At 35.2% G+C, this 23,900-nt stretch overlaps 2 protein-coding genes across 2 annotated transcripts; one reads left to right on the plus strand and one right to left on the minus strand.

Moving 5' to 3' along the window:
* Nucleotides 1-874: 874 nt before the first annotated feature.
* LOC114915558 (uncharacterized) lies at nt 875-3,302 on the plus strand. The gene is made up of 3 exons (XM_083062442.1): nt 875-884; nt 2,378-3,160; nt 3,268-3,302. The coding sequence occupies exons 1-3, from the start codon at nt 875-877 to the stop codon at nt 3,300-3,302; spliced, it is 828 nt and encodes a 275-aa protein (XP_082918568.1).
* A 10,929-nt stretch (nt 3,303-14,231) lies between these two features.
* LOC109798977 (uncharacterized) lies at nt 14,232-22,490 on the minus strand. Its single transcript, XM_083062328.1, has 3 exons — nt 22,346-22,490; nt 17,654-18,874; nt 14,232-17,431 (listed from the first exon to the last, which is right to left on the minus strand). Exon 3 carries the CDS (start codon nt 17,426-17,428, stop codon nt 14,735-14,737), a length of 2,694 nt encoding a protein of 897 aa, XP_082918454.1. The 5' UTR covers nt 17,429-17,431; nt 17,654-18,874; nt 22,346-22,490; the 3' UTR covers nt 14,232-14,734.
* Nucleotides 22,491-23,900: the final 1,410 nt, after the last annotated feature.

The following is a 23,900-nucleotide window of genomic DNA, read 5'->3' on the forward strand; positions in this document are numbered from 1 at the left end:
TGTATTTTTTAATTAGGTTAATTTGGCTCAATGGTCCAACATGGGTCAAGTTAGTACAAGAAATGACAAATCGAAAAAATATAAGTTAGATTGACCTAACCTAAAATAACATTTGGTTTGTATAGGTTAGGTTGGGTCAGACTAGCCCGACCCATTTGACACTTATACAATATACACACAATTTACAATTATCATAGAGAGAATTGTAGAGATAAAAAAAATGCAACTACTACTTACTAACGCATTCAAAATACTAGAAATTTCGAAAACAATATAGTTTTATAACAGAAACAATATCATAGATCATACACAATTATATCACAATTGGAGGCCAAAGAAACAACAGATTCACAGTACAATTACATTCAACTTTTGGGTTTAAATCTCATGCATTAAAAAAAAAGTAGTAGGATTGAGGTCAATCTTGCAACTTGTAAATAACCCATATAAAAAATGAGGTTCTCACCCCTTCCTTACATTGATAGATGCCAAACTCTTGATTGAGATGTTGGCATATACGTCATTTTTGAAAAACTATTTTTGCAACAGTAACACGTTTGCAACAGCCACGTAAAAGGAAACAACGTGCTTCCGATTTTCACGTTGCTTTCCTGATCCTTTCACTTGCTACGGTTAACATATCATGAATGTGGTCCATTTTTCAACCCATTATCAAATAACTTGCGGATATGGTACCGTGATTCCCGCACGTTTTTCTCCAACGTTCAAAGAGGCTCTACGATGGATTAGAGCTCTATAAAATTGAACACGTATCTCTATTTTGGGTCCCTGAGCCTACTCTCCTCTTCAGTATACTACACCATCGCATATTGAGAGCAAAGGTTCAGAAACCTGAAGGAACAAGCGAACAACAATGGTTGGAGGTTGGTCTTTTAATTTCCGCAATTATGAGAATGATCTGAACGTGTTTGTTTTGATTTTTTCCATGTTTAGATCTTAAGGATATTAGTTCTTTCATTTGGTATCAGAGCACGTTGTTTCCTCTGCCTTGTTTTGTATCGAGTTTTTGGGTATCTTTTTTCAACCCCATAATTGTTTCTAAAGCTGGAGAGGGAGTAGAGGATGATTTTTCTACCGTTTCTGTAATTAAAATGGTGTTTTTCGATGTTCAAAACGTGGAGAAATGGTCGGGTTTTCATTTCGGGTCCGCGGGTCATAAACGGGTAAAAATGACCCGTCCCAAGGTTGAAGACGAGTGAAACGCAATGTGTTTTCGCGTTTTGTTTGTTTGTTTGCTATTGACAGGCATATGTTTTATTTTTAAATTGTATCATACTTATGAGAAAAAGTGCTTGGTGCAGTGGTTTGTTCACTTGGGATATTACTGTCATGGCATGGGTTCGAATCCTGTTGGGGTCTTTTGTTTTGATTCCCGGTTTTGATTTCTTGCATGCTGGAATGATTTCATAATTACGTGGTTCCCGTTTTTTTTTATTTTTATTTCTTGCATGTTTTCGTAATTACGTGATTGCATGCTTCGTACGTACGTGATCAAATGAATTCTGATTTCTTGCATGCTGGAATGTTTCGTAATGCAGGAATGTTTCGTAATTATATTCAAATGATTTATTGCATGCTGACTACATAATATCATAAATTACGTAAAGGGACACGTCACATACATAGTAAATTTAATAGGTGTTATTCCTGACTGCATTACGTAATGTTTTTTTATATTTATTTTATTTGATATTAAAATAAAAATAAGATTTATTTATTTTATTTTAATGTTTAGTGATACATATAATTTTAATAAGTTAGAGAATAGCCACAACATCTTTAATTAATTAAAATTATATATTTTTAAAAGATCACATTAAGAAAAACATTAATTGTAATTAATTATATGTGATGTGATGAAATATACCCACAGGAAATTTCTTACATTTTTATGATTAATTAGGATAAAATATTATATTATATTTCTTAATTTACTCACAGGAATTAAGAAAGGGAACCCAGGAGCAATTTACTTACGATACTTAGTTGACATTCATAAAAAGTATCTAATGATTTATGAGTTAAATACATCCTGTTTAGCAGAAAGACGGATATTCCTTGCTAATTATCAGACAATTACTTATTCACAAACCCTGTGGGGGGCTAACAATTTTCATTTCCCATCTCATGTAAAACCCTTTTCGCTCCGCTTATCCCTACCCCCCTAGGGGTATTTTAGTGATAGGTTCTGATAGTTTTATCATAAGATTACATGAGTCTAATTGAATATGACTTTAGCCCACAGGCAAGTTTTATGTCACTAGATTCGTTAAAAGAGACATGTTTGCATTGGTAAAACATGACATTTATTTTAGTCTCAAGTTATGATGATGAACATGTTTTTTGACATTTGCAGTTTCTCAATCTATGAATATTTCTGATATCAAGTGTGGCATTCCCGAATTAAAGGGTGACAATTATAAGGTTTGGAAGGAGAGAGTTCTTCTTCATTTAGGCTGGATGGACATTGACTATGCTATTAGGAAACCAGCACCACCAGGTATTACTGAGACCAGCACTCCAGATGCAGTTGATCTTTATGAAAAATGGGAGAGGTCAAATCATCTCTCTGTGACCTTCATAAAGACCAACATTTCTGCTGGAATTCGGGGTTCTGTTGACCATCATGACAATGTCAAGGATTTACTAAAGGCTATTGATGAACAATTTACCACATCTGATAAATCTCTTGCCAGCACCCTTATAATGCAGTTCTCATCCTTAAAGCTCACTGGGATTAAAGGAGTGCGTGATCATATCATGCGCATAAGGGATATTGTGGCTCAACTGAAAGCTTTAGAGGTTACCATGTATGATTCTTTCCTAATGCACTATATTTTGTGCACCTTGCCTCACCATTATGCCCCCTTTAAAATATCTTACAACACACATAAGGATAAGTGGTCTATTAATGAATTGTTGACCATGTGTGTTCAAGAAGAGGAAAGGTTAATGATGGAAGAAGGAGAGCAGGTGCTATTAACTGTTTCTTTTAAGAAAAAGAAGAATCAAGATAATAAGAAGGGAAAGATTTCAGCTCAACCAATTATTAAGAAAGAATCCAAGTGCTTCTTTTGTAAAAAGAAAGGACACATGAAGAAGGATTGTTTGAAGTTTAAGAATTGGCTGGAAAAGAAAGGTAATTTATTTGCTTTTGTTTGTTATGAATCTAATATGACTAGTACTAATCATAACACATGGTGGATTGATTCTAGATCTACAATCCATGTTTCTAATACCTTACAGGGTATGCAAAACCTAAGGAAACCGATGGGAAGTGAGCAATGCATCTATTCAGGAAGCAAGATGAGTTCACATGTGGAGGCCGTTGGGACATGCAATTTAGTTTTGAGCAGTGGTTTTATTTTAAATTTAGAAAATACTTTTTATGTTCCTAGTTTTAGTAAAAACTTGATTTCTATTTCGCAACTTGCACCTTTGGGTTTTTCTTTTAAATTTATGGATTCTGGTTTTACTTTGTTGAATAAATCCAAAGTTATTGGTTTTGGTGAATTACGTGATGGTCTTTACTCTATTAATTTGCAAAATAATGATGCTGCTTAGAATTCTATGCATGTTTCTTCTGGGTTAAAACGTTGTGTTATGAATGAGGATTCTTCTATGTTGTGGCACCGGAGATTAGGACATATCTCCATTGATAGAATTAAACGATTAGTAAATGATGGAGTACTTAGTACTTTAGATTTTGCTGATTTTGAGACTTGTGTGGATTGCATCAAGGGTAAGCAAACTAACAACTCCAAAAAGGGTGCCAAGAGGAGTTCAAACATACTAGAAATCATTCATTCAGATATTTGTTGTCCGGACATGGATGCAAATAGTCCAAGATACTTCATCACCTTTATTGATGATTACTCACGATATATGTACCTTTACTTACTTCGTTCTAAGGATGAAGCCTTAGATGTCTTTAAAGTTTTTAAGGCTGAAGTAGAGCTACAATGCGGAAAGCAAATTAAGATTGTGAGATCAGATAGAGGTGGAGAGTACTATGGTAAATACACAGAGAATGGACAAGCACCTGGTCTATTTACGAGATTTCTTCAAGAACATGGGATTGTTGCCCAATACACTATGCCTGGTTCTCCAGATCAAAATGGTGTGGCAGAAAGAAGAAATCGAACATTGATGGATATGGTGAGAAGTATGAGGAGTAATGCAAAACTTCCTCAATTCTTGTGGGCTGAAGCACTTAAAACGGCTGTGTATATAGTAAACCGAGTTCCAACCAAGGCTGTTTCAAAGACACCTTTTGAGTTATTCAAAGGTTGGAAACCCAGTTTACGACATGTACGCGTTTGGGGATGTCCGTCTGAAGTAAGGATTTATAACTCACAAGAGAAGAAACTAGACCCGAGGACTATTAGTGGGTATTTCATTGGATATGCTGAAAAGTCCAAAGGGTATAGATTCTATTGCCCATCTCATAGCACTAGAATTGTGAAATCAAGAAATGCAAAGTTTCTTGAAAATGACTTGATTAGTGGGAGTGATTTAATACAAGATATTAGTTTTGAAAAGGATCACTATGAAGTTCAACCATCTCAATCAAATGACAGACTGGTAGTCAATCACGCTCCTTCAGTTCAAAGATGTGTTAGACAACCAGTGATTCAAGTTCCACAAGTTGTTGAAGATGATAATGTAGATCAAGTTGTTGACCAGGAGCAACAGGTAAATGTTGAACAACCTATTGAGCAATCGGTTGGACAACAAGTTCCTGACCAAAATGATGAGACAACATTAAGAAAATCTACTAGAGTCAAAAGATCAGCAATTTCTAGTGATTATGTAGTGTATTTACAAGAATCAGATTATAACATTGGAGCCGAAAATGATCCTGAAACGTTTTCACAAGCCATGAATTCTAAGGAATCAAATTTGTGGCATAATGCTATGAAAGAAGAGATGAATTCTATGACGTCTAATCAAGTCTGGGATCTTGTTGAGTTGCCTCATGGTGTAAAATCCATTGGATGTAGATGAGTCTTTAAAACTAAAAAGGACTCACAAGGTAACATTGAAAGACATAAAGCAAGACTTGTTGCCAAAGGATTCACTCAAAGAGAAGGAATTGATTATAGTGAGACATTTTCTCCTGTATCTAAGAAGGATTCTCTACGAATAATCATGGCATTAGTAGCTCATTTTGATTTTGAACTACATCAAATGGATGTGAAAACAACATTCCTTAATGGTAATCTAGAGGAAAAGGTTTACATGAAACAACCTGAAAGATTTTTCTCTAGTGATGGTGAGCACTTAGTATGTAAGCTTAACAAATCCATCTATGGATTAAAACAAGCCTCACGCCAATGGTATTTAAAATTTCATGAAGTTATATCTTCATTTGGTTTTGAAGAAAACATCATGGATCAATGTGTATACCAGAAGGTTAGTGGGAGCAAGATTTGCTTTCTTGTTTTATAAGTGGATGACATTTTGCTTGCAACTAATGACAAGGGTATGTTGTACGAGGTGAAACAATTTCTCTCAAAGAACTTTGATATGAAGGATATGGGTGAGGCATCTTATGTTATAGGCATTAAGATCCATAGAGAAAGATCTCGAGGTATTTTGGGTTTATCTCAAGAGACCTATATCAACAAGGTTTTAGAGAGGTTTAACATGAAAGATTGTTCACCAAGTGTAGCTCCCATTGTGAAGGGTGACAAACTCGAGTTGAGTCAGTGCCCGAAAAATAATCTTGAGCGGGAACACATGAGAAATATTCCATATGCTTCAGCTGTTGGAAGTCTTATGTATGCTCAGGTTTGTACTAGACCTGACATTGTATTTGCAGTTGGAGTTTTAGGAAGATATCAGAGTAATCCTGGTGTTGACCATTGGAAAGCTGCAAAGAAGGTAATGAGATACCTTCAAGAAACAAAAGATTTCATGCTCACATATAGACGGACTGATAGTTTGGAGGTGATAGGCTACTCTGATTCAGACTTCGCTGGTTGCATTGATACCAGAAAATCTACATCTGGCTATGTTTTTATGCTGGCTTGTGGAGCTGTATCTTGGAGCAGCAGAAAGCAGACCTTGACTGCTACTTCTACTATGGAGGCTGAGTTCGTTTCTTGTTTTGAGGCTACCTCACATGGTGTATGGTTGAAGAGTTTTATATCTGGACTTAGAGTTGTGGACTCAATTGCTAAGCCATTGAAGTTGTATTGTGATAACTCCGCTGCTGTTTTCATGGCTAAGAATAATAAAAGTGGAAGTCAAAGTAAGCATATCGACATTAAATATCTAGCCATAAGAGAACGTTTTAAGGAAAAGAAAGTTGTCATTGAGCATGTTAGCATCGAGTTAATGATTGCTGATCCTTTATCTAAAGGCATGCCACCAAAGAATTTTAAGGATCATGTAACTCGAATGGGACTTGGTTCCATGATGTGACAATCATTGTAATTACTTGTTAAAACTCTTATTTAGTTTGATGTTTTCTCATTTATCTTGTGCACATACCTATTTACTTTGAGAAAACTCATTAATTGTGACCTGGAATAAACGTATGGTTTATTCATTAGAGCTAAGAGATTAAGATGAGAGACTTAATATATTGTGATACATGGGAGATAATACTCATTATCAAGAGGACCTATCACCATGATTCATATATTTGGTTTCCTATTTGATTGATAATTGGATAAATGGACCAAGTGGGAGAATGTTGGCATATACGTCATTTTTGAAAAACTGTTTTTGCAACAGTAACACGTTTGCAACAGCCACGTAAAAGGAAACAACGTGCTTCCGATTTTCATGTTGCTTTCCTGATCCTTTCACTTGCTACGGTTAACATATCATGAATGTGGTCCATTTTTCAACCCATTATCAAATAACTTGCGGATATGGTACCGTGATTCCCGCCCGTTTTTCTCCAACGTTCAAAGAGGCTCTACGATGGATTAGAGCTCTATAAAATTGAACACGTATCTCTGTTTTGGGTCCCTGAGCCTACTCTCCTCTTCAGTATACTACACCATCGCGTATTGAGAGCAAAGGTTCAGAAACCTGAAGGAACAAGCGAACAACAATGGCTGGAGGTTGGTCTTTTAATTTCCGCAATTATGAGAATGATCTGAACGTGTTTGTTTTGATTTTTGCCATGTTTAGATCTTAAGGATATTAGTTCTTTCATGAGATCTCCAAAGTTGTCTCCAACAGTCTCTGGTTCTCCCATCCCTTAGTGTTTGTAAGGCAACACTAACCTTACTAACGTATTTATATAAAATTGCTAACCTATTAGTTGTCATTTTTACTTGAATTTCATGAATATTATTGTGTAAAATGGCATGCTTTCATTTTTTCCCGTTATAAATTGCCCAAGGATGTGAATATTATATACAAATATGTAAATTATATTATAGAAATTCAATCCAATCAAATTATAGTAATTTTTGGTTAATTATGGTGGTTTTGCTTTGTAGGTTAAGAGAAGAGAAATCAAGATAAAGAAAAGAATTAAAGTTCGAAAAGATTCATGGAAGAAAATATGTTAATCTCTATTAACTCAACAAGGCTTAAGCCAAATCAAAAGGGCTTAAGTCATTTCAGAAAAAATTTAAGATTACAATCTGCCAAAAAAAGGCTTAAGCCATTTCAGAAAACCTAAGCCATTTTACTCTTCATGGTGAAGTATTTAAAAAAGGCTTGGGTCATTTAGAAATGACTTAAGCCAATTTATGACAGTAAATAATCCTTTATTACAAATCATAACATTTAAAAGGGTGAAAAGAATAAGACAGGGGAACTTTTTGGACATCAACACACCTCACCCATCATTCTCTCTCTCTAGCCTCAAAGACCATCCAAGTTGAAGATTTTGGTGGTGATTTTGAAATTTCGGAATTAGAATGGCGACAATTTTTACTAGATTCTTTTTTTCTTCTTTTGTTGGTTGGCTCATGGAAATGAGTAGCTAATCTTTTCTTTTTGGGATTGGATGTAATCTGTTGCACCTTAATGTAACTCTTGATTTTATATGTTATGATTTCTTCTACTTTTTAGTGATTCATTTTTGTTCTCAATGCCTTTACATTTTGATCACTCGTATTTGAAACTTTGATTTAGAACTCAATTGGAAAATGTTTTCTAGATAATATTGCAGGAGAGGAATTAACATATGTGCTTATTAAGATTACAAAAAGGTGTAGAAGGTGAAATCCAGTCCCAAGCATCTCATATATATATATGAATTTCTCCGATACTTATTTGCATATTTGTCACTCATTTTAAATTTTATCAATTTTAACTAAATTTAATGAATCAAATGTTGAACATGTGTGAATATTATATATATATATATATATATATATATATATATATATATATATAAGTTTTTTCTTTCTAAATTAATTGAGAATCAATCAATCTACCTAGTCCCCAAGGATACAAATTTAGTCATTGTGATAAATAATTTATATTGTAGCCAAATATTATTTTTATTTATTGATAAATTATTTTAAAAACATTAAAATTTAATTTCTAAATATTTATAATAATTAAAAACTGAATTAGATAAAAAGTATAAAAAAATCCTAAAGTCTCTGTCGTCAAAGAGGAGCCCCTAACAAAACATTATAGTGCGAGATAGAAGTTTGTATTTAATATATAAGGATTATTTTAAATATAAATTAATACATATTTTTAAAAATTGATTTATGATAAATATAGTATACTGTAAGAAAAATATTTTTATTTATTGATAATTTATTTTAAAAATACTAAAATTTAAATCATTAATAATTATGATAAATAAATATTGAATTAGATACGAAATTAAAAGAACTCCTAAAATTCCTTCGTCAAAGGAAAATTCCTAATTAAAACGCTCTCTGACAATGTAGACATCCGTTATGTATATATAGGGTTTGATTTAATTCATAAATAATTATAATAAATAAAATTGAATTACATAAGTTATAATAATCCCTAAAAACCTGTTATCATAGAAACAAAACCCTTTCATGAGTCTTGTCGGTAAAAAGCCCCTAAAAACTTTCTCGTAGTAGACAATTATTTGCATTCAATATATATGGGTTGATATTAATTATATAAAAATTATTTGTATATTAATTACAATATAGTTTTTACTCAAATTCCTTTTCTTTTACACGTATTTTTTTTACTTTAAAAATAATTAAAATTAAGAAATTATAACATAAAAAAAGGTGAAAATCATTCACTACAAAAAAATCAAGTTTTAGCGATCACCAAAATCGGTCGCTATTTAGGTCGCTATCCATTCATATCCGTCGCTAAAATATTGGTCTCCTAACTTCTCGAGACCAATTTTGCGACTGAATTTTTTGGTTGCAATTTTCGTCGCTAAATTTTTTTATTTATTTAAAAAAAGATTTTAAAAATCAGTCTCTAAATCAGTCGCAAAAACCTGAAATAGATATGAATAAATTCGGTCGCTAAATCTTGAAATAGCTACAGATTATTTTGGTCGTTATTTAAATCGCTAAAAACTTGAATTAGCTACGAATTATTTCGGTCGCTAAAAACTTGAATTAGCTATGAATTATTTTTTGTCGCTATTTCGGTTGCTAAAAACTTGAATTAGCTACGAATTCTTTTGGTCGCTATTTCGGTCGCTAAATCTTGAAATAACTATGCATTATTTCGGTCGCTAAAAACTTGAATTAGCTACGAATTCTTTTGGTCGCTATTTCGGTCGCTAGCCACTTTAAGTAGCTACAAATCATCTTGGTCGCTATTTCGGTCGCTAATGCTAACCAGTATTTTTAAATTCTTTTTAAATTATAAATTTATACCTGTTAACGAATATAAAATTAACAATATATTTATTACACAATTTATAATAATAAACTAGAACATACTAAAAGACATAATCTCATCGATGTAAATTTATATTATAGTGAAAACTAAATAAAATATAAGTATGTCAATATGGTATGCTAAAAACACAATAATAACATAAAACGTTTAAATTTCAACAAAGTAATAGTGAAATACAATAAAATATCTTGAAACAAGTAAAATAAAGAAGCTTAATTAAGGGTCTTCTGCTATCTCATCAAGAGCATCATCAACACCATGGTCAGGATCATCTAGGGTAGTACTCGGTGGAGGAGGGGTTGGCCTTAAAGGGTCAATGTTGAGATGGCGTAGTATATACTGTAACGACCCGGCTGGTCACTACACACGGTATAGCACACTAAAACACCAGACAGATAGAACAAGTATAAATATAGGATCTAGAATATATAAATATACAAGATTCCAGTCTGACTAGAGTTAAAGTGTACCAAGGAAAATTACAACCAAATGCTACTATCCCAAGTAGCTACAAGCAAAATATCCACACAAGCAAATTAGCTCCAAAGTCCGCCGGAGACTCATCCCAAGACGCCCACCTATTTCTGCTCTGCTCCCATACATAGTATGATCATCGCAGTTCCAACCACATGGAAAACATGCAAGGGTAAGCTAGTATTCTTTAAAAATCAAAACATACTAGTAAAGGATTAGCAATGTAAATAAATTCATCGTTATAATTATCAACACATCTGCACAGCTTATATTGCTCAACAACATCAGCACCGTAATGCGGTTATATCAACACTGCTTAGTAGCAGCAACAGCACCACTCTAGTGGCTATAACGGCACCGACTTAGCGGCAACAACAACACCACTCTAGTGGCTATAACAACACCGACTTAGCGGCAACAACAGCACCACTCTAGTGGCTATAACAACACCGACTTAGCGGCAACAACAGCACCACTCTAGTGGCTAACAGCACCGACATAGCGGCTATAACAGCAGCAACAACACTACCTCAAGTGGGTATAATCAGCATACAGCTCAGCATTATATAGTACAATACTGTTAAAAATCAACATATAATTCAGCTCGACTCAACAACAAAATTTGACACAGTTCAAAAATATTCATTTATTATTAATCATCAAACAATTAATAATTTCAAAAACTAACTTCCCTTACTTGGATAATCCTGAACCGAAATTTGAGCAGAACCTCCTCCTCTTTCTCCTCTTTTCTTTATTCTGACAGAACCACCTCTACCGGATTCCTCTTCCTCTTTCTCCTCCTTTCCTTTCCTCCCTCTTTCTCTAAGGATTTTCTCTTCCCAAGGTATGAATTTTCGTAACTCCCCAAGCCCCTATTTATAGCAATTCTGGCTCCTCTACCCGGTACGGCCGTTCCAAAAATTGGAACGCCCGTTCTGGGCTCGAAAAAGCTACGCAAATTTTTGAACTGGAACGGCCCGTTCCAAATACGGAACGGCCCGTTCCCAATTTCTAGCAGAACGGCCCGTACTCCTTTTGAAACGGCCTGTTCTCCCTTTAGAACGGCCCGTTTCACAATCAGAACGGCCCGTTCTCCTTGTCGGAACGGCCGTTCTGAGCCCATTCTCACTCAAGATTTTTAGTTAAATTTTAAAGCTTGGAACGGTATTAATTTTAAAGCAAAATAACCACACAAGCAAATTAGCTCCAAAGTCCGCCGGAGACTCATCCCAAGACGCCCACCTATTTCTGCTCTGCTCCCATACATAGTATGATCATCGCAGTTCCAACCACATGGAAAACATGCAAGGGTAAGCTAGTATTCTTTAAAAATCAAAACATACTAGTAAAGGATTAGCAATGTAAATAAATTCATCGTTATAATTATCAACACATCTGCACAGCTTATATTGTTCAACAACATCAGCACCGTAATGCGGTTATATCAACACTGCTTAGTAGCAGCAACAGCACCACTCTAGTGGCTATAACGGCACCGACTTAGCGGCAACAACAACACCACTCTAGTGGCTATAACAACACCGACTTAGCGGCAACAACAGCACCACTCTAGTGGCTATAACAACACCGACTTAGCGGCAACAACAGCACCACTCTAGTGGCTAACAGCACCGACATAGCGGCAACAACAGCACCACTCTAGTGGCTATAACAACACCGACTTAGCGGCAACAACAGCACCACTCTAGTGGCTAACAGCACCGACTTAGCGGCAACAACAGCACCACTCTAGTGGCTATAACAACACCGACTTAGCGGCAACAACAGCACCACTCTAGTGGCTAACAGCACCGACATAGCGGCTATAACAGCAGCAACAACACTACCTCAAGTGGGTATAATCAGCATACAGCTCAGCATTATATAGTACAATACTGTTAAAAATCAACATATAATTCAGCTCGACTCAACAACAAAATTTGACACAGTTCAAAAATATTCATTTATTATTAATCATCAAACAATTAATAATTTCAAAAACTAACTTCCCTTACTTGGATAATCCTGAACCGAAATTTGAGCAAAACCTCCTCCTCTTTCTCCTCTTTTCTTTATTCTGACAGAACCACCTCTACCGGATTCCTCTTCCTCTTTCTCCTCCTTTCCTTTCCTCCCTCTTTCTCTAAGGATTTTCTCTTCCCAAGGTATGAATTGGGAACTCATCCCAAGTAGCTACAAGCAAAATATCCACACAAGCAAATTAGCTCCAAAGTCCGCCGGAGACTCATCCCAAGACGCCCACCTATTTCTGCTCTGCTCCCATACATAGTATGATCATCGCAGTTCCAACCACATGGAAAACATGCAAGGGTAAGCTAGTATTCTTTAAAAATCAAAACATACTAGTAAAGGATTAGCAATGTAAATAAATTCATCGTTATAATTATCAACACATCTGCACAGCTTATATTGCTCAACAACATCAGCACCGTAATGCGGTTATATCAACACTGCTTAGTAGCAGCAACAGCACCACTCTAGTGGCTATAACGGCACCGACTTAGCGGCAACAACAACACCACTCTAGTGGCTATAACAACACCGACTTAGCGGCAACAACAGCACCACTCTAGTGGCTATAACAACACCGACTTAGCGGCAACAACAGCACCACTCTAGTGGCTAACAGCACCGACATAGCGGCAACAACAGCACCACTCTAGTGGCTATAACAACACCGACTTAGCGGCAACAACAGCACCACTCTAGTGGCTAACAGCACCGACTTAGCGGCAACAACAGCACCACTCTAGTGGCTATAACAACACCGACTTAGCGGCAACAACAGCACCACTCTAGTGGCTAACAGCACCGACATAGCGGCTATAACAGCAGCAACAACACTACCTCAAGTGGGTATAATCAGCATACAGCTCAGCATTATATAGTACAATACTGTTAAAAATCAACATATAATTCAGCTCGACTCAACAACAAAATTTGACACAGTTCAAAAATATTCATTTATTATTAATCATCAAACAATTAATAATTTCAAAAACTAACTTCCCTTACTTGGATAATCCTGAACCGAAATTTGAGCAAAACCTCCTCCTCTTTCTCCTCTTTTCTTTATTCTGACAGAACCACCTCTACCGGATTCCTCTTCCTCTTTCTCCTCCTTTCCTTTCCTCCCTCTTTCTCTAAGGATTTTCTCTTCCCAAGGTATGAATTGGGAACTCATCCCAAGTAGCTACAAGCAAAATATCCACACAAGCAAATTAGCTCCAAAGTCCGCCGGAGACTCATCCCAAGACGCCCACCTATTTCTGCTCTGCTCCCATACATAGTATGATCATCGCAGTTCCAACCACATGGAAAACATGCAAGGGTAAGCTAGTATTCTTTAAAAATCAAAACATACTAGTAAAGGATTAGCAATGTAAATAAATTCATCGTTATAATTATCAACACATCTGCACAGCTTATATTGCTCAACAACATCAGCACCGTAATGCGGTTATATCAACACTGCTTAGTAGCAGCAACAGCACCACTCTAGTGGCTATAACGGCACCGACTTAGCGGCAACAACAACACCACTCTAGTGGCTATAACAACACCGACTTAGCGGCAACAACAGCACCACTCTAGTGGCTATAACAACACCGACTTAGCGGCAACAACAGCACCACTCTAGTGGCTAACAGCACCGACATAGCGGCTATAACAGCAGCAACAACACTACCTCAAGTGGGTATAATCAGCATACTACCATAACTAATGAGTTCTTGAGGCAAGTTGGACTTAAGCAGTTGCAAGACACCGAACTGGTGAAGCTTCTTGGGATGTTGGGTACCGATAAAGCTGTAGGCTTTGAGCTGGGAGAGGATGGGATCTTAAGGTTCAGGGGAGAGGATGGGATCTTAAGGTTCAGAGGCAGGATTTGCCTACCTCAGGATGCTGAGCTAAGGAGAGTTGTGCTAGAGGAAGGTCACAAGAGCAAACTTAGCATACATCCAGGTATGACTAAGATGTACCAAGACCTCAAGAAGACTTTCTGGTGGTCTGGTATGAAGAGAGAGATGTCTTGCAATTGCTTAAGTCCAACTTGCCTCAAGAACTCATTAGTTATGGTAACTGCCCCACAACTAATGTGATCCTGAGCTAACTCCACACAGAGATTCAAATCTCTGAACTTCTCAACCAACTCCAGCTCTCTAATCATCATACTTGTCATGTGGATGGATTTCCTACTCAGCGCATCTGCCACCACATTGGCCTTGCCTGGATGATACATCAACTGAAAATCAAAATCCTTCAGAAACTCCATCCACCGCCTCTGTCTCATGTTCAGCTCCTTCTGATCAAACAGATACTTCAGACTTTTGTGATCACTGAAGACACTGAATCGAGCTCCATACAAGTAATGCCTCTAAGTCTTTAAGGCAAACACCACAGCTGCTAACTCCAGATCATGAGTGGGATAGTTCCTCTCATGAGTCTTCAGTTGCCTTGAAGCATACGCCACCACTTCCCCGTTTTGCATCAACACACACCCCAGACCCTGATGAGAAGCATCACAGTACACATCAAAAGGCTCACCAGAATTCGGTAACACCAACACAGGAGAAGTAGTCAACCTTCTCTTCAACTCCTCAAAGCTCCGTTCACAGGCATCTGTCCAAATAAACGGCTGCTCCTTCCTCGTCAACTGGGTCAGAGGCGCTACTATTCTAGAGAACCCTTCAATGAACCTCCGATAGTAACCCGCTAAGCCCACAAAGCTCCGTATATCCGTGACAGTCCTCGGGCGTTCCCACTGCAATACCGACTCCACCTTAGCCGGATCAACAGCAATCCCCTTAGCTGAAATCACGTGGCCCAAGAACTTCACCTCATCCAACCAGAACTCACATTTTGAAAGCTTAGCATACAATTGCTTCGCTTTCAAAATCTCCAACACTGTCCTCAAGTGCTCTCCATGTTCCTCCGGGGTCCTTGAATAAACTAAGATATCATCAATAAACACTACCACGAATTTATCCAAGAACGGCCGGAAGATCCTGTTCATGTAGTCCATGAACACAGCGGGGGCGTTGGTCACACCGAACGGCATCACAACATATTCATAGTGACCATACCTAGTCCTGAAAGCAGTCTTCGGTATGTCACCCTCCTTCACCCTAATCTGGTGATATCCTGACCTCAAGTCAATCTTAGAAAACACCGTCGCGCCCCTCAATTGATCCATTAAGTCATCTATCCGGGGAAGTGGATATTTGTTCTTAATGGTCAATTTGTTCAGCTGCCTGTAATCAACACACAGTCGACTACCCCCATCCTTCTTCTTTACCAACAACACAGGAGCACCCCACGGCGAAACACTCGGTCGCACCAACTGCTTTTCCAATAAGTCCTCCAACTGATCTTTCAGCTCAGCCAGCTCAGCAGGAGCCATCCTATAGGGAGCTACTGACACTGGTCCCGCACTTGGAACCAGGTCAATGCTGAACTCCATCTCCCTAACAGGAGGCAACCCAGGCACCTCGTCAGGGAACACCTCGGCATACTCCTTCACCACATCGATACCAGCTAAGATCCTCTCGGTCTCCACACTCGTGGTAGCAAGCAGAAGACAGCACTCTGCCCCATCCCTCAGCAAGGACTCAGCTTGAACAGCTGAGATCAACAGCTCATCCTCCTCTTGAGGGAAGATTAACCGCCTATTGGCACAGTCTATAAGGATGCGATTGGCGGACAACCAATCCATCCCTAAGATTATGTCAATATCCACCAAAGGTAAACAAATCAAGTTCACCTTGTACTTCTTCTCATCCACCACAACTGGACAACCCACGCACAATTCAGAAGCAATCACAGAAGTAGAAGCGGGCGTCGACACAAGTAGTCTCAACCCCAATTCACACACAGGCACACCCAACAAAGCAGCACATGCATATGATATAAATGAATGCGTAGCACCAGAGTCAAATAGAATCATCACATCCTTACCAGCGGCCTTGCCCTTCCCCTTTACAAGATCAGAAGAAGTCGAAGCCTCAGCACCCGTCAAAGCAAATACCCTACCAGCAGTAGTAGGTCTGTCACCCCTCTGTGTATCAGCTCTCTGTGCACCACTCCTCTGAGTATCAGCCCTCTGTACATTACTCCTCTGAGTGCTCCTCTCTGGTCTATCCCCCGTAGGACAATTTGCCGATTCGTGGCCCATCTGATGACATCTGAAGCAACGGTTCTCCGTGTGCGGACAGTCCCTGATAAAGTGGGGCCCAGCACACCTGAAACATCTCAGAGTGGCACCTCCACTCTGTCTATCTCCACTAGCAGCACTGAAAGATTGCCTATAAACAGAACCCCCTCGCTGTGGTTGGGGCCTGTCATATGGTTTCCTCTGACTCTCACCCTTCTTGGACCCATATGGTCCCCCAATAGTCCTTACAGTACGGTTGCCACCTTCCAACTGCTCAACCACCTTCGCCTTCTCCACTAAGGCTGGGAACTCCGTGATGGCCATAGGCACCACCATCCTCTTCAGCTCATATCTCAATCCATCTGCAAATTTCCTGCATTTCCAAGCCTCAGGCATAACCTGCGAATAAAAACGGGCCAGGTGCTCGAATTTTATCGCATACTCAGAAACTGTCATCCCACCCTGATGCAGTCGCATAAATTCAACCTCCTTGGCGTGCCTTACACTGTCAGGAAAGTATTTCTCCATGAACACTGTCCTGAAACACTCCCAATCAACGGTAACTCCTCTAGCAATAAGCATCTGATAGGTGCCTCTCCACCAATGCTCAGCCTCTCCCACAAGCATGTACACAGCATATGCTAACCTCCTCTCTGGAGGACATCCCAGTACGGTAAAGATCTTCTCTAATTCACGGATCCAGCGGTCAGCTACCTCTGAATCCCCATCTCCAGTAAACTGCGGAGGGTTACACTTTCGAAACTCAGCAAGATCCCGGCTCTCCTGTGACCCTGCAGGTCTTGCTGCACTAACTGCAGCTCTCTCAACCTCCATCCTAGCAAAATAGGTATTTTGTTGTTGCATAGCCATGGCCAACATCTCGAGGGCACGGGCTATCTGCTCATTTGTCCTAGTCATCTTCTACAAAGATAACAACTTCTTTAGTAAACAGTAACTAAGCCACACAAAATCAATAGCACAACAAATCACCACAACAATTTCAGCACAGCAGACATCACAATACTGTTAAAAATCAACATATAATTCAGCTCGACTCAACAACAAAATTTGACACAGTTCAAAAATATTCATTTATTATTAATCATCAAACAATTAATAATTTCAAAAACTAACTTCCCTTACTTGGATAATCCTGAACCGAAATTTGAGCAGAACCTCCTCCTCTTTCTCCTCTTTTCTTTATTCTGACAGAACCACCTCTACCGGATTCCTCTTCCTCTTTCTCCTCCTTTCCTTTCCTCCCTCTTTCTCTAAGGATTTTCTCTTCCCAAGGTATGAATTTTCGTAACTCCCCAAGCCCCTATTTATAGCAATTCTGGCTCCTCTACCCGGTACGGCCGTTCCAAAAAGCGGAACGCCCGTTCTGGGCTCGAAAAAGCTACGCAAATTTTTGAACTGGAACGGCCCGTTCCAAATACGGAACGGCCCGTTCCCAATTTCTAGCAGAACGGCCCGTACTCCTTTTGAAACGGCCTGTTCTCCCTTTAGAACGGCCCGTTTCAATGAATTTTCGTAACTCCCCAAGCCCCTATTTATAGCAATTCTGGCTCCTCTACCCGGTACGGCCGTTCCAAAAAGCGGAACGCCTGTTCTGGGCTCGAAAAAGCTACGCAAATTTTTGAACTGGAACGGCCCGTTCCAAATACGGAACGGCCCGTTCCCAATTTCTAGCAGAACGGCCCGTACTCCTTTTGAAAACGGCCTGTTCTCCCTTTAGAACGGCCCGTTTCACAATCAGAACGGCCCGTTCTCCTTGTCGGAACGGCCGTTCTGAGCCCGTTCTCACTCAAGATTTTTAGTTAAATTTTAAAGCTTGGAACGTCCCGTTTTGCTTTTGGAACGGCCCGTTCCAAGTTACCAAAACACCCTTCAAACTTTTTGAAAATTGCGAAAATGCCATCAATAATTACAATAATACCCCTATACCTTTATAAAATTCACGAAAATGCCATTTTAATAATAAATAATAATAATAATTAAAAAAAAAAAAATAAGGTATTACATATACTGCATCTGCTCATCATGTTGTCGTATATGTTCTTCCAATGCTTTTTCCTTTGCTTCCTTTGCAGCAAGCTCAACATTTAATTTAGTTATCCTATTTTTCATTTCTTCTATCACCCCTACAGTGACTGGTGATGGTTGTGACATAGAAGATTGTGGAAGTGTTGAGCGAATGAAATCATCGGTCAATCCAACAAGCCCATACAAGTTCCCCTTCGTATTCTTTTTAACCACCTGCAAATAAACTTCATTATCACTAATACAAGTAGAAGCGTAGCCCTCTGTGTCATCCTGTGTAGCTTGTTGCTTGACTTCAATTAGACGCTCCTTATATTTCTCCTAAAAAAATAAAAAATATTATTTCAACAAAAATTTCAAGACAACAAAATCCACAACTGATATATTTAAACCTTTCTTAAAAAAAGTTTTTTTTTTAAAAGTTATAGCTATTAAAAAAAGTTTTTTTTTTGCCTTGTGAATATAATAAACCAACAAAAACTCTAAAGACATTTCTCCCAATTTGCAGGGTTATCCTTGGAACGGTGGCTTCATTGCCTGTAACAATAATTTACTTCGTGCTTCTTGGACTCTAACTCATTTTTGAAGGCCAGATAAAAATATAAGTATGTATATATTTATGGTGAAAATTGTCAAAACTAATATTGTTTCATACTAATCAATTTAACTTGGCATGCGTCTCAAGTTTTACCATAATCTTCTAGATAAAATGGAAATTTTAACAAAAACACATGTTGGCAAATGACTAACAATAATTTGACAGAATTTAAGTTGACATCAAAACATTACTTCAAGTACTTTACTGTACATTTAAAGTTTTCTTACATAAGGGATTATAATTTTTTTTTTATTTTTCTTATATATCTATGTGATTGCTATAAAAGATTGATACATTAACTATAATGTAAGAAAATAACATTAGCTAGGGGTTTTACTTTTTATTTATGTGATAGAAACATATTAAGGGAATTGCTAATGTATAAGGTACTTTTAACAGGGAGTTCATGGAAAACAAGACATAAAGATATCTATCTAGTTATCTTCCATTTCTCATTTTACCACATTTTTTTCTCATATATTTCTTTCTCATTACATTAGTGATCACATTTTTTTTTCTTTTTTTATTATCTTAAATTTTTTCTTTATATATATACCATTAGTTCATTTCTTATAAGGGAATCATTCTCAAAAGATTAAAAAAAGAAAAAGAAAAAAGAAGAGCATAGTAGAACAGAGGCAAGACAATATTAAATATGAAGCAAAATATTGCATCCGGCCCATTAAGAGATGGGAAACTCTGATGTTAGCAAAATGTCAAAATAAGAGTTGAATTGTGACAACTTTTTTTTTTGTTGTTCTAGAAACATGAAACTCATAAACCTTTTCATATTTTTCTTAACTAAATACATTTTTATCAGCTAAATTGTGTAATATTTAACTAATTGAGTGATCATTTCTCATCTAATCAAAATATTTTGTACCTTCTAAAGATTACATTTATTAATGTTTATTTTTTATTTTGCACAATTTCAGGTTACAGATTCAAGCCTGCTGACAAAAGCGAAATTCTTCTACTAAAGTCATGACTACAAAATTATGGAAATTCTTCTTTTCTTAAGTACATGATTTTAACACTGGTGCTGGTTAACACAGACCGGTGGAGACTGTCCAGAATCCTATTGTTGAAGGGATTCAAAAATTAACAGAAATTAACAGGACATAGTGCATACAAGCTCCAAAAATCCTCTCTTTTTTTTGTTATTGTCAAACATGAGCAAGGTTTTTGCATTGAAAAAAAAAAGGTTGATGAGAAAACCACAAGCAAAGGTGGTTTCTAGAATGAAGTGGCCACAAAAACAAATCTACCATAGAAATAAGATAAGTGAACAAGATCAGTGACGATTAACAAAATGCAACAACAGTCACACACAGTAACAACAACATTACAAGACAAAATTGATCACAAACAAAAAGGAAAATCAACAAAAATTACAGAATAAAACAGAACATGGAGAGAAACTTTACCATAGTAGTGATCAGCAAATTAGAACCCAAAAACCCTTTAAGAGCAGAAACTAAAAATTAAATTATGGTTGTAAAATAATGAAATGGTGCATGCAAAATGTAAAGTTAAGAGTATCCACCACAACCTGAGCAGTGTTTATAAAATATGTGTATATTATGTGAAATATGAGTGTGTCACCTCCTTCAACTGACTTAAAAAAATAAGTGTTTCTAAACAAACACTTAAAAAAAGTAATTCTATAATTAGTAAAAAGGAGTTACTTTCTAAAAAAAATTACTCTCTTATTAATACATTAATCCCTAGGTTATATATATATATATATATATATATATATATATATATATATATATATATATATATATATATATATATATATATATATGAGGAGGGTTCAAACGACACCGGTGTAACTTTTACTAAGTGTTACACCGCTCAATAACTTTATATTAAATGTGAATTTTGAAAATTCAACCGTTAGATCGAAAGTTCATATCTCTTAGATCATATATATATATATATATATATATATATATATATATATATATATATATATATCAAATTTTATATTAATCTAAGATGATTTGATACTTCATTCTCATAAAACAAAATTGACGTAATATATACACTTCAAAATATACTAAAATATGAACACTTTGATTACATTTAAGTTGTTGTTTAATTTTAACAAAATTTGATATATATGATCTAAGAGATATGAACTTTCAATCTAACGGTTGTATTTACAAAATTCACATTTAATATAAAGTTATTGAGCAGTGTAACACTTAGTAAAAGTTATACCGGTGTCGTTTGAACTCTCCTTATATATATATATATATATATATATATATATATATATATATATATATATATATATATATTGATATATTGGAATGAAACTTCTAAAAGTATATTTAATATTTATATTGAAAAAACTTTCTTCTAAAAGTTTATTTAAAATGTTTTTGAAAAAGTTAGTTTATAAAATTACTAAAAGTCTATAAATTATAAGTTGGGGGAGTTTAAAAGGCCGATTAATTGATTGAATTAAATATTTTTAATAATGTTAACAGTTAAATATAAAATAATATTAAAAAAATACATATTTAGTTATTTGAAACATAAATAAATTTTTAATAAATTAATGAGAAAAAATAGTATCTTATTAGTTAAAATATTTTTATAAACAGTTGATGTAGCTTATTATAATAAATTAGAAACAATTAACATAAGCTCACATATTAAATACTTTAGTTTTAATTAAATTAATTTATAATACCTAATATACATTGCCAAACATACTCTTATGTACTTCTCTTGCTTTCTTTGGTATACCTTGCATTGATCTTGGTATTTGCTTCTTGCAATAAATTCTTTTTTTGTTTGATACATTAATTTTCAGAATGTTCTGGTGACATGAAATGATATCGAAAAAAATCTTTTAGAAGTCTAATTGTATATTCTAAGAAACATAGTTTTAGAATATTCATAAAAGAAATACATTAAGAACTATGTTTTGAAATTATATTTTCATAATTATATACAAATAGATATCTCAAATTTTATTTTCAAAAATGAGAGTAAGAAGTAAATTTTTGAAATTATAATTTAAGAAATATACAAATAGGTTTCCAAAATTATAATCCCAGAAAATAATTAGACTTTGAAAATTTAATTATTGAGTGTAAGATTAAAAGTATTTAAAAAAAAAATTAGAGAGATAAGATATGTATGTAGAAAAAATTAGTTGTGCAAAAAGTAATTACCTTGCACCAAGCCTTTGGGTTGGTTTTCACCAAAAATTGCATCAAATCTAGGCCCAAATTACCAACAAAAAAAAAAGAATGTGAAAACAGCATGGAATCAACGTAAAAACAAATGTTAATATTAAAATTTAATAACGTGTGAATAAAGATTTAACTACTGAATTTTTTTTTCTATAACTATGATATTATGATGTATTCATCAATTATTTTGATAATTGGTCTTCGTGAGAGAAATTTAAGATTAAATGCAATTGTTACCTAATTTTCAAGTTAAAAAATGCTTGCGTAGTATAAATCGCACAATTTACAAGTAATGTATAAAATTTTATGTTATATTTAAAAATAATATAATTTTAAAATCTTTATTTTCCTTATGTAAAAATATTCTTATCTATAAAACCTTTAAAATAATTAAAGTTGTAATATTTAATCAAAATATGTTAAAAACAAATAAAATATATTTATATTTCTAATAATTAATATAAAAAATAATTTCATAGATCTTTTTTTAATTAATAAAAACATTCACAATAATTTAATTTTTTTAATGTAATTATATAATCTATTTAATTAATTAAAATATTCTTTTAATAATTTTAAAAATTTTAGAATGTTACATGGCTGATGATATCATGTATATTAGTTAATTAATAATCGGAAATGATTTGCAAAGCTGATGCCATAATTTGTGGCTATAATAATATTGCACAAATAAATTTTCGTGTTACTCATGTGATTGATTAATTATTTCACAAACAAACAGTATGGAAACATAGTTGAGCTTTTAATTTAACATGATAGTGCCACAATTCAACAATTTTAATTTTAACGTGGTAAATAAAGTAAATACATATGATGAAAAAGAAATATTAATCGAATATAAGTTTGACTAATAATTCCTAATTTATATTAATGAATTTTTTTAAAATTTGCTGGAAAAATAGAAAGAAAAAAAGTGAATTTTTATTTATAAGAGTTTATTTATATTATGTACTATGTGCAATTATTACTATGGTACATGCCATGTTTAATTATTACTATCATATTCTCTTCGCTCCGAAAAAAAAGTAAGAGTTGATGGTACATGGTACGCACATTTTTTTTTTAATAAAAAAGAATCGTATTCTCTTCGCCGGAGAAGGAGCACTCAGAGAGGGACACCAAAAAGGTTTGTGCCCTTGGTCTTGGTCACAACAGGAAGGGATCACATGCATTAATTATAGAACAAACAAATTCAAAGAAGAATTTGGAATTACATATACATGTCACGTTCAACACTACCCACTTTTAACTTGTGATACTATAAGAAAATTCAATGTTTCTTATGTATAAATTCATAAATAATTATAATAAGTAAAAATTGAATTATATAAGTTATAATAATCCCTAAAAACCTGTTGTCATAGAAACAAAACTCTTCCACACGAGTCTTGTTAGTAAAAAGTCTCTAAAAAAATTTTCGTAGTAGATAATTATTTGCATTTAATATATATGGGTTGATATTAATTATATAAAAAGTATTTGTATATTAATTACAATATAGTTTTTATTCAAA

Source organism: Cajanus cajan, chromosome 8, assembly GCF_000230855.2.
Source record: "Cajanus cajan strain Asha chromosome 8, NIPB_CcT2T_4, whole genome shotgun sequence".
Lineage (NCBI taxonomy): Eukaryota > Viridiplantae > Streptophyta > Magnoliopsida > Fabales > Fabaceae > Cajanus > Cajanus cajan.